This window comes from Lactuca saligna, chromosome 8 (assembly GCF_052625555.1).
Source record: "Lactuca saligna cultivar CGN05327 chromosome 8, ASM5262555v1, whole genome shotgun sequence".
In the NCBI taxonomy this organism is placed as follows: domain Eukaryota; kingdom Viridiplantae; phylum Streptophyta; class Magnoliopsida; order Asterales; family Asteraceae; genus Lactuca; species Lactuca saligna.
This window is the reverse complement of record NC_136424.1, coordinates 235,311,214-235,323,925: the sequence shown is the minus strand read 5'-3', so window position 1 is coordinate 235,323,925 and position 12,712 is coordinate 235,311,214. Positions and strand designations below refer to the sequence as shown.

At 39.5% G+C, this 12,712-nt stretch overlaps 1 protein-coding gene across 1 annotated transcript; it reads left to right on the top strand.

Moving 5' to 3' along the window:
- The first annotated feature begins 6,217 nt into the window (after window positions 1-6,217).
- On the top strand, window positions 6,218-12,177 carry LOC145008800 (cation-chloride cotransporter 1-like). Its single transcript, XM_078967409.1, has 11 exons — window positions 6,218-6,551; window positions 7,409-7,558; window positions 7,895-7,973; window positions 8,127-8,227; window positions 8,315-8,429; window positions 8,537-8,637; window positions 8,711-8,772; window positions 8,864-9,091; window positions 9,206-9,320; window positions 9,908-10,665; window positions 10,945-12,177. The coding sequence occupies exons 1-11, from the start codon at window positions 6,394-6,396 to the stop codon at window positions 12,000-12,002; spliced, it is 2,925 nt and encodes a 974-aa protein (XP_078823535.1). The 5' UTR covers window positions 6,218-6,393; the 3' UTR covers window positions 12,003-12,177.
- The last annotated feature ends 535 nt before the right edge of the window (window positions 12,178-12,712 follow it).

The window sequence follows — 12,712 nt, the reverse complement described above, 5'->3', positions numbered from 1 at the left end:
GTTACACCGCGTCGGTATTCACCCAAGTCATCCTCCCCAACCTCGAATCCTGAGCACTCTATTCTTTTCATACTCTTGTTACTCACTCGCTCTCGAGCACCTCATAGAAGCAAGTTTTCCTAGACTAAGGCATCACAAAATCAGGTCACTCTAGTCCTAATATGTATACCTAGTCTACTAGCATGCATATCATATCATATCACATATCGTAACACATATAATAAGAGTATTTTGGGGATTTTTACCGTTCGGGCGCTGGCTGACCGTACACACTTTTTCTTCTTTGGTCGTCTCATTTGCAAATTTTTTTTTTTTTATTTTAAATTTCCTCAAATTCCCGGTTTGAGTTCAGTTACGCCCGAAGGTGTACCCGAATCCCTCAAACCAAGGCTCTGATACCATTTCTAACATCCCCCTCTGGCACGTATCACAATATTGTCCGCTTTGGGCCACTCGGCACGAGGACTTCCCAGGGGGTCACCCATCCTGGTACTACTCCCGCTCGAGCACGCTTAACTGCAGAGTTCTTATGGGATCTGCTGCCCTCACAGCTTTAAAACGCGTTGTGTCAAGGAAGGTATCCACACCCCTTATAAGGAGATGTTTCGTTCTCCTTCCAAGCCGATGTAGGATCAGGTGCAACCCACCTTCACCCCCCATTATAGGGTTCGACGTCCCTGTCGAACACATCGACCCGTGCCCTAGCTCTGATACCAACTTGTAACGTCATAAAATTTCCAACCAAAAATTTTCATTTTTACAACCATCAAGACATGAGTAAATAGTTTAGATTCCCAAAATAACAACGTGGTCTCAAACGATTACATAACAGAAGATAAAATAGTTTCCCCGAGTGTGTGTACGGTCACGCTGGCGCCTTCCCACGGTCCTCACTCGTACCTGAAACACATAATGCAACAACTGTAAGCATAAAGCTTAGTGAGTTCCCAAAATACAATATACGCACATACGCCTTTCCAGGCCTTGACCTTCCGGTCCATGTGTCTCAGGGGACTTCCGTCCCGACTGGGTAAACCTTCCAGTCCTACCCACATCAACCTTTACAGTCCATATGACCACGCCTTCCGGACCATATCAAACATATCATACATGACACATATAGCAAATAACTTAACACACATAAAGCATATATTCCATATCATATTCGACCTTCCGGTCACATAGTCAAAACCCTTCCGGGTACAGTATAGTGAGAAGACTCACCTCGTTCACCTCGCTAAGTCGCTAATCGTGAATCCTGAAATCACTCGGGCTCGAACCCTCGAGCTGCAACCTCCTACGATATTATAAATCTTTAATTATTACTTGCACCACTAAGGTGGACCGTCCTTATCAAGTCAACACAGGTTGACTTGGTCAACAACCTTAGGCAATTTGGAACAGACTCGGCGAGTGCACAATAGTGACTCGGCGAGTCTACGCGTTTTTGCCATCTCTCAAGAACTTTCCCTTTGACTCGTCGAGTACTCCCTCGACTCGACGAGTTCCACCTGGGCCTGAATCACAGGGCCACCGCGACTCAACTCGCCGAGTTGAAGGTCAACTCGGCGAGTCCCGACCTGACTCGGTCCACCTGTCAAAACCTTTCCAACTCTCTGCGACTCACTGAGTCGCCCACAACTCGGTCCGGACTACACACAGGATGGCCTCAAGGACAATCTTCAAGCGACTCGTCGAGTCTGTTCTTCAGACTCGGCGAGTCCATGCCATGCACCAGCTAAAACTGGCTTTTGCGGTCAGATCCGTTACATACATACATAGATCTGGCCTTTCCAAGCTTATTTGTCACGTAAAGTCTCAGTCTTGGTTGCCATGCGATGCATACAAGGCTTCCTTTGAAGAAACAACCACTTATTTGGCAAGCTTAGCTTCTAACTCAAAAGAATGGACATAAAGCTTGTCATGAGGGGTCTCCTGGACCTGCTTAAGTCCAGATCTAGGTTCCATGTCTCCATGGGACCTCTCATACTTCTTATTCAAGCCAAGAAATGCAAGAAGGAACCCTAGATTTGGCCCATCAACACAAAATATGAAGATTGGCTCAGAAAGTTACCTCAAGAAGACCCCCTTGATGAAATAGCAACAGATCTAAGCTCCCCAACACTTCAAGCTTGCTCATCTCCCTCCTTTCCTTGCACTATCACACAAAATGATGAACAAAAGGCCTTCAAACACACACACAAGGGCTTACAGACGTATGGAGGCTCTTAGGGTTCAAGGTGGCCGCATATGAGGGCCATAAGGTCCTTTAAATAGAGCTTAGGACCGGGAAATTAGGGTTTCATCAAACAGCGCGGACTCGCCGAGTCCATCCCTTGGACTCGCCGAGTCCGGACGCGGACCCCCGCTCAAAACGCGACCCGACTCGGCGAGTTCGACCACCAACTCGCTGAGTCCCCCCCCCCCCCACAGAAAGACAAGAACATATGAAATGAAGATACCTGGGGTTTCGGGCTGTTACACCCCAACTCTTCAAGCTTGATCTTCTCCTTCCTTCTTGCAAAAATCACACAAAATGATGAACAAATGGCCTCTATCTCACTCACAAAGTCTCTCAGCCGTTTGGGTGCACTCAGGGCTCAAGGTGGCTGCAAATGAAGGCCATAAGGTCCTTTAAATAGGGCTTAGGACCGGAAAATTAGGGTTTCATTAAACAGCGCAGTGCGCCGAGTCCATCCCTTGGACTCGCCGAGTCCGGACGCGAACCTCCGTCCAAAACCGCGACCCGACTCGGCGAGTTCGACCTCCAACTCGCCGAGTCCCCTCACAGAATACCAAAAATATAAAAGTAAAGATACCTGGGGATCCGGGCTGTTACAAATACTAATTGAGAAGTCTAAAGAGGAGAAGAAGGTAGAAGCAGAAGCTGAGGTTGAGAAAATGAGAATGATACAAAGTATCATGACTTAAAGAGCAAGTGAACCTCCTGGTTTGAACAAGGGTGATCCTACGAAGCACTATAACTATGAAACGATTGAAGCCAAAGTTGCTTTTAATCACATGTACGCGTTTGAGAAAAAGCCCAAACAAAGCTACATTGTTACAAACACAAATTCAAGCCAGTTGGATTTCCCCATAAACGAAATGATGTTCATTATGTCACAATTCAAGGCTGAGAGCAAATTTAAAGAAAAAGATGAAGGGACACACTTGAAGATCAGATTTCATGCTGTTCTTGCTAAGCCAGCTGAAGAAGTATGGTCGTTAACAAAGATCAAGAAGGTGATTAGTATAAAGAATGATGTGATCTTTGAAGACACAGTCCAAAATATTAAGTATGTGGTGGTGAGGGCAGATGGAAAAGTACGTGAATTCACTGTGGCTGACTTCCCATTGATGAACTTGTATGATATTATACAAGTTGCATTCATTCTGAAGGATAGGTCATTTTCGTATTTGCAAAATACCGAGCCAGATGAGTTTAAGATTGGAGTGACTCACATCAAAATCTTTATTGAAAATTATTACGAATGTCTTGCAATGACTGATGTGGAGTTAGCTACTGCGAAGGGTTTGGAAATAAGAGCTCCCATGAATCCTACGAAGACTCAAGCAGAACTTAAAAGATATGCTGATAGAGAAATCTGATTGAAACCCTTTGGGTTAGTCTTTTCTGGGAAGGATAATTCAGGTAGGTCGAAGAAATTTTTGTTTCAAGCTGCTGAGGTGGAAAGATATTCAACTTCGTAATATACAAACTTAGTTGTTTGTATGAACCATTGAAAGAAGAATAATGAAGGTGATAAGAAGAAATTGAAGAAAATTACTAACTGGTATACGGAGATTCGAAGGGTCATGCTTTACTCTATTCAAATTCTTACAAAATGAAGACTTTGACTTTGATTCCAAAGGGGGAGATTGTAAGGGTGAATTTTGTAGTAATTAGTCGAAGTATTTCGTGTCTTCGTATGTTCTATTCTTCGTTCCTTATGTAATGTATTTTTCTAAGGCATTGTATTCGAAGCTTAATGCTTAGTCCTTCGAATATTTTTTGTACGCTTTCTCTCCTATAAATAGGAGTGTTTACTAGAGTTAGTGACGATGACTTTAACAGAACTTGTATCGTGTAATCAGTAAAAACTTTAGAAGCGTAATAGAGCTGAACCAGAAATCATATTTACATCGGTGTTCAAATGTCGCATGCTTCTTTTTGATCATTTGAAACTCTGATTAACTTCATACTCGATTCCTTGCTTCATCACTTGTTACGGTTTGCACACTATTAGCAGTCACACTCAAGAAGAATTGGATTATACATCAACTCGATTTGAACAATGCGTTCTTACATGGCGACTTAGATGAACATTTATACATGAAAATACCACAAGGTTTTGCCAAGAAAGATGAGACTAGGGTATGTAAACTCAAGAAATCGTTGTACGGGTTGAATCAGGCTTCCCGAAATTGGTACCACAAGTTCACAACTACCCTCCCTGGTCTTAAATTTAGACAGTCTCATGCTGACCATTCTCTTTTTATTCATAAAGAAGGAAATACTTTCGTGGCAATATTAATCTATGTGGACGATGTGATAATCATGGGAAACAACTCAACAAAAATCCAACAAACAAAGTCATCTCTCGACATTCAGTTTAGCATCAAGGACCTTGGAAACCTTAAATATTTATTGGGCATTGAAGTAGCAGGAACAAAAGAATGACTGTTATTAAGCCAACGAAAATACACGTTGGACATTTTGGAAGATAGCGGTTTACGGGGATGCCGTCCTAGCAAATTCCCCATGGAACAAAACCTCAAATTGGACAAAGGTGATGAAAAAAGCTCCGTTGATGCAGGTACATATCGTCACATGGTTGGTAGGCTTCTTTACCTCCAAGCGACCCGATCAGATATTATGTATGCAATGAATGTTCTAAGTCAGTTTGTCTTAAATCCTAAATAGACTCATCTAGACGCAACTACAAGAGTTATTCGTTATCTCAAGAGTACACCAGGTCAAGGAATACTTCTCCCAATAGAAGGTGGTATAGATCTCACAGCTTATAGTGATTCAGACTGGCTGGGTTGTCCCTTTTCTTGACGCTCTTGAACTAGTTATCTTTTGTTTTTTGGTGGTGCACTAATATATTGAAAGTCAAAAAAACAGTCGGTTGTTTCTCGATCGTCTGCTGAAGCAGAATATCGAGCCATGACAACAATTGTTAGTGAGGTACTTTGGGTTCGATGGTTGCTAATAGACCTTGATATCAAAGTAGAAAAGCTGGCGCCTCTCTTTTGTGATAACCAATCAGCTCGTCATATTGCATATAACCCCGACTTTCATGAAAGAACAAAACATGTGGAAATGGATTGCTATTTTGTACGAGAACAAGTTGAGTCAAAGGACATTACACTGGTGTGGATTGACACCTGTGATCAGATAGCGGACTTGCTAACCAAAGCACTTGGTTCACAACGTTTATGCTCGTTATCGGTCAAGTTGGGCATTAGAAATTTGCATGCTCCAACTTGAGGGGGAGTAAAGGAACCAATTATCCAACTTGCAGTCATTATCTATGTTTTCAATTAATGGTAATTTCTATCTTTTGAGTAGAAATAACTTAAAGTTAGTTAGGTCATTGTTATCTTTTTCTCTATATAAAAGCTTTGTATTCTGCACGTTATTAATCATAAAAAGAAATATAATCAGAAGCTTCTATACCAATTTTCTCAAACCGTACATTGTTTCTTAGACAGAATGTAGAGGTAGAAATGAACAAGCTGGAATAGTTGCAGGTGGAACGCAAATTTCGCTTTTCCTTGTTGAAAGTAGTTTCACAAAACATGTTTCAAGCTATTTCAAGTAAGACATTACATTACATTAGTAGCAACGAACTTTATAGGTCTATGTGTAAAGAAATGTAAATAAAATGATATTATTGTTAAAAGATATAATTGATTGCTATTTCATGTAATCTCAATTTGTATCCAAGGTGTAAATCTTCCTAACAAAAACGATGCACCAATAAATAAATAAAATCCGCCTCGTTACAAAGCAAGCACATACATATTTACTAGTTTAAAATCAATAAAGACTGTCCTTAAATAAAACTTGTCGTATCTTTCTCTTTCTCTTATGAGCTGGTGATGGATTTCAGGTCCTAAATATTTGTTTTCTAGATTTAGTAAAAAATCAGAAAACAGAAAATTGACCTACAATTTATATAGTAGAATAGTATATGGAAAGAAGAGAATTTTCCTGTTTTCTTACTCGATTCAAATACTAGCAACCCGTCCACTCTGTTTCTCTCTCCAAATAGATATACACACGGAGTCTGCGCCTTTTCTCTCTCTCGCAATAGATTGGATCTCCCCAAGTATATAGATACAAATATCGGTTTGTGAAGGATACTCATAGATCGGCGAGGCTAAATGAGGAATGAAGAGATTGAGAGCTCCGACGACAACGAATTACCATCGTCGGCGCCACGAGTGGGTCGTAAATACGGCCCCGTCGTTGCGCATGATAATGATCCCGTCGTGCTCGAGATGTCCTCCTTCGATCACGGATCTTCGTCGAATCCCTTAAAGTTAGTTAGTTTCCTTTTATCTTCTTACCCTCTTCGCCTTTTCCCCCTTTCTTTTAAAGATCAGTTAATTGCTTTACTTTTTATTATCAATCAAATAGTCAAATAGTTCTTGGAATGATCAAAATGAGTAGGCTAGAAAATGGAAGAAAGACACCAAATTGAAGTTCTGTAACAACAAATGTGTATTATTACTAGCTACTGCCGCACTTCTGCTTTGATGTGTTGCGAAATGTGCCGATTTAGGTGGATAATTTTGATGTTGCCCTAAACCAGTTGTTACGCAACTATTTTATTTGTAATTTGTAATGCTGTAATAGGCGATGTTGGTAGGAAGGAATTAGGTCTAAAGTTTTCCTTGTATATTCCTCCTTGTAATGAAGTTGAAAATGGTGGTTTGTATTCTTTTGATTTACAAACTTGATATGGTTAGTGCTTCTAAAACAATGTCTATGACTTTGTTATACATGCTATAAAGTTCATTATGGTTATGATTTTTTTCCTTAAGTAGTTTAAACCTTAGATTGACAACAATTTAGACAAAACATAACCCATATGATTTCCTAAGTCACTTTGTAGCTCCTCTTTTGGTGCTGAAGGAGTAATATAGGATTACCATTATATTGTAACGGATTTTAACAAGGTTTACTTAAAGCATGTACTAATGAAAACCACATGGGTTCATCACATCATTATGTTGAAACTGAGATATGGGCATTTGTTTATGCTCAGTGTGTTACTCTGCATGAGAAATGTAGTTGATCATGAAGCAGAATTATATTTTGTATAAAATACAAGGATATCAAAATTTGAGCTCATGTCTGCTGCTAATATCTTGAAAACTGATCTACTTGTGCCAGCAAAGTAAAAACAAGCTTTCAGCCAAATTCAGGTGCAGTTGCAAAAGAAGAGTCAATATCCGATGATCGAGGAGTCAATGGTGAACACAAAGAGTCTAAATTGGAATTATTTGGTTTTGATTCTCTTGTTAACATTCTTGGTCTCAAAAGGTAAATCTCGCTTCTTCCTTTTTTCCTTAAAACTTTATATCTATGGATTATCTGAACAACAAGCCTTTTTATCCCTAATTTTGGGCAGGTTAATATCGAAATCTAAAAGAAGTAGTAATTGTTTTGTTGTCACCAATAAACCATTCATAAATTGTTTGAAAAATGATTCTTATGTTGTGTCTTTCACTCTTTCTTCTTTCAAAGCTCTTCTATTCTCTCTTTTTGAGTAATATTGGTGTTGGTGTTTTAGTTTAGTAATCTCTATATTATCATTTGTAGTTGTAAGTTACAAAAGTGATGTGATGTCAATATGTCATGAGTTTTTCTATATTTCAGTATGACAGGGGAGCCGATGCCTGTACCTTCAAGTCCTAGAGGTCGTGATGATGGTTCTAATCCTGCACAGCATCCTCTGGTACTTGAACTTTATTAAACATACCTTATTATATTTCAGTAAATGACCGTTTTACCCTTGTACTGTTGTAAAATAATGGCACTCTCAGCTTACCAATTAGCATGCATTATGAATATAATAGCGATTAGTTTTTGACAAGATTTCGAATTCCAGATACAGAGTAGCAGTGTTGTGAAATCAGGAACGATGATGGGAGTGTTTATCCCATGCTTGCAGAACATATTGGGAATTATCTACTACATCAGGTTTTCCTGGTATGTCTTAAATCTTAATTATCATCCCATGAATATGATATTTATTGAAAAGGATTTGCTTACAATACCTAGAATTTAAAAATGCAGGATTGTTGGCATGGCAGGCATAGGTGGGTCCCTAGCAGTAGTCGCCTTATGTGGCTTATGTACTTTCTTGACTGCAGTATCATTGAGTGCAATCGCAACAAATGGTGCAATGAAGGTGGAAAACTTATATTACTTTTCTTCTTAACCCTAAACCCTAATGTAATGATTACAAACAAACAATAAATAAAATACTCTGTTTTGTTCAATGTTTAATTAATTTAGGGTGGGGGACCATACTATCTCATTGGTCGTGCTTTGGGTCCTGAAGTCGGAGTCAGCATAGGACTATGTTTCTTTTTAGGGAATGCGGTTGCTGGATCTATGTGAGTGTAACTTTTAAAATTTCAACTGTTTTTTTTTTCTTGTTTGTAAATTGTAATAACAAAATATTGGTAGGTATGTCTTGGGAGCAGTGGAGACCTTTTTGAATGCTGTGCCAAAGGCTGGACTTTTTAGAGGTATAAATATAAATATAAATATATATAATAAGTATTGGTTTTTAAGTTTTTTGTAAGGTATAACAAGCGTGACTGAGTGATTGTGTTTCAGAGACTATTACACAAGTAAATGGGACAGCAGTAGCGGAGCCTATAACAACTCCAAGTTTACATGACCTACAAGTCTATGGGATTATTGTTACTATTGTTTTAGTATTTATAGTTTTTGGAGGCGTTAAAATGATTAACAAGGTTGCACCAGCTTTTCTTATACCTGTTCTGTTTTCCCTCCTCTGTATATTCATTGGGATATTTGCAGCAAGGGAGGATCATCCAGCAGGTATGATTAAAGATTATGAATTATGAATTATTTTTCTATCTTCTTTTCTTAGTATGTATGAGTATGACTAGTTAACTGACAATTTTTTTTTTTTTTTACCATTCTTTTAAATAGTTGGAGTCACGGGCTTAAGTTTGAAATCTTTCAGAGACAATTGGAGTTCTAGTTATCAAACAACAAACAATGCTGGAATACCTGATCCTGCTGGAGAAATACACTGGCACTTCAAGTAAGTTTGGAAAGCAATGCCTTTTATTCTAATATTTGATAAAGATAAATATATAATTTTTAACTTTATTCTTTACATTACTTCATTATAAATTTAGTTAACAAACTATTATTTACAAAAATAATACTAAAACTAAAAGTTTAGGGTAAATTACACGAATGGTCCCTATGGTTTAGGGTAACTTACGTGTTTGGTCCCTAACTTATTTTTCTAACTCGGAAGGTCGCTACTATTTGTTTTTGTTACACACTTGGTCCTTATCTTACATAAAAAGTCTATTTTTCTCTTGATTTTTTAATTTATTTAAATAAAAACATCCCCAACCCCACCCCTCACCTTACCTTACCTACCCTATCATTTTTCCCTATTTAAATAATTGTCTTTCTACGTAAGACAGGGACCAAATGCATCACAAAAACAAACAATAGGGACCAAGCGTGTAACAATAACAAACAGTAGGGACCTTCCGAGTCAAAAAATTAAGTTACGGACCAAACGTGCAAATTACCCCAAACCATAGGGACCATTCGTGTAATTTACTCAAAAGTTTATTAAACCCAAAAATAATTTGTGGATTTGTTTGTCAGTGCATTGGTAGGTCTGTTCTTTCCTGCAGTAACGGGAATCATGGCTGGTTCAAACCGGTCAGCCTCATTAAAAGACACGCAACGTTCGATTCCAATCGGAACATTAGCAGCGACACTAACAACCACAGCTCTCTACTTCATTTCGGTGTTCCTTTTGGGATCTGTAGCCACAAGAGAAAAACTCTTCACAGACAGATTACTAACAGCCACAATTGCATGGCCTTCTTCATCAATCATATACATCGGAATCATCCTTTCCACTCTGGGTGCTGCTTTACAGAGCCTCACTGGTGCCCCACGACTCCTTGCAGCCATAGCCAATGATGACATTCTACCTGTTCTTAATTACTTCAAGGTCGCAGAAGGCAGCGAGCCTCATATTGCCACCTTCTTCACCGCTTTTCTCTGCATCGCGTGTGTTGTCATTGGGAATCTTGATCTTATCTCCCCGACCATTACTATGTTTTATCTCCTGTGTTATGCGGGTGTTAACTTGTCCTGCTTTCTTCTCGACCTCTTGGATGCGCCTAGCTGGCGTCCTCGCTGGAAGTTTCATCATTGGAGTCTCTCTCTTCTTGGAGCGTCTCTTTGTATTGTTATCATGTTTTTGATTTCTTGGTCCTTCACTGTCGTGTCCCTTGCGCTTGCTAGCCTCATATACTATTATGTCAGCATCAAGGGAAAAGCTGGCGATTGGGGCGATGGTTTCAAGAGTGCTTATTTTCAGCTAGCTCTTCGAAGTCTTCGATCTTTGGGAGGTCAGTTTCTTCTTTTAGGGCCAAATATAATAGTTTTTATATACTTGTTATTAGTATCACAATGAAAATACCATCAACTTTTTATGTAGCTTATATTTACAAACTACAAACATAACTTGGTATCCTAATAAGTCTCGTCCCAATGAAGGAAAATTTTGTAATTGTATTTTTTTTTTTAATATAAAGAGGTAAATCATAGTTTAAAACAGACCACACTGGGATGTAAGTGAGTTGTAGAAAGTGGAAAAAAGTAACGAGTCCATATTTTGTTTTTTGCAGCAAGTAACGTTCATCCAAAGAACTGGTACCCAATCCCCCTAATCTTCTGCAGACCATGGGGAAAGCTACCAGAAAACGTGCCATGTCATCCAAAACTGGCGGATTTCGCCAACTGCATGAAAAAAAAGGGGAGAGGAATGTCCATATTCGTGGACATCCTAGACGGGGACTACCACGAGTGTGCAGAAGACGCGAAAACCGCTTGCAAAAACCTGGCCACATACATCGAATACAAACGCTGCGAAGGCGTTGCAGAAATCGTGGTGGCCCCCACCATGTCCGACGGCTTCCGAGGCATCGTCCAAACCATGGGCCTCGGAAATCTCAAACCCAACATCGTCGTCTTACGTTACCCCGAGATATGGCGCCGCGAGAATTTGACTGAAATACCCTCCACTTTTGTTGGCATCATTAACGACTGCATTGTCGCCAACAAAGCGGTTGTGATCGTGAAAGGGCTTGACGAATGGCCTAACGAGTATCAGAGACAGTATGGGACCATTGACTTGTATTGGATCGTTAGAGATGGTGGTCTTATGCTTCTTTTATCTCAGCTCCTTCTCACCAAGGAAATGTTTGAAAGCTGTAAAATTCAAGTCTTTTGTATCGCTGAAGAGGATTCCGATGCCGAAGAGCTGAAAGCTGATGTCAGAAAGTTTCTTTACGATCTTCGTATGCAAGCCGAGGTCATTGTTGTTTCCATGAAGACGTGGGACCACGGCGATGATCACGCGCAGGACGACTCTGTGGAGGCCTTTGTGGCCGCACAAGCCCGGATTAAAGACTACTTGGCGCAGATTAAGGAAGAAGAGAAACAACAGTTTATGGTGGTCAATGAACAACAAGTGGAGAAGTTCTTGTACACCACTTTGAAGTTGAACTCCACAATTATGAAGTATTCGAGGATGGCGGCTGTGGTTTTGGTCAGCCTTCCCCCGCCACCTGTCAACCACCCCTCCTATTTTTATATGGAGTATATGGATCTGTTGGTGGAGAATATTCCAAGGCTTTTGATTGTTCGAGGGTATCGTAAAGATGTTGTCACTTTGTTCACGTAGTTCAGTCTCATCCCATCCTACTATTATTATAAACTTTTTTTTTTCTTTTCTATATAGAGTCCAAGATGTCTTGTTTTTTGCATCGTAATGATTTGTAGATTAAACGTTTGATTCATTCTTTGCATCGGTATACAGTTTTGTTGCTCTATTGAAACCGAGCTTCTTTAGTTTTCAAGTACGTAATATTCTTTTTAGAGTCCCTTTTATTCCTAGAAATAAATGGTACAAACCTTAGAGGCAGCTACATCCAAAAACTGATGGAAGACGTCTTTGTGTGTTGATAACTGGATACGTATGGTACCTGTGTTGATATTCACAAATCTATCTTATCCTGAGTGCTTTTTTAAGATATAGTTCTTAAACATGAATCTTTCTTTCAAATAATATATTTTGGACGACATGATTCTAGTTTAAGGTTTAACCTTTTTAGTTTTTACTTCTACTGCGTTTACGATGGTTCAATCATAATAACCCGACAGCTGATTCAAGCTTGTAAATGGGCTTTGTGTTTTTGATCAAATACTTTGCCGCAAATATGGGCCAAGAGTGCAATTTGTTAATATCAATGGGGCCCAATGAGATAACACCATCCCTACCCCAAATACTCTCTTATCCTAGCCAAATCGCAACCCCCAAAATCCCATGTTTCCCTAGGCGTGCACAAAAAAACCGGTTCGGGAACCAAACCGCCTCATAAACGGGTTTGACGT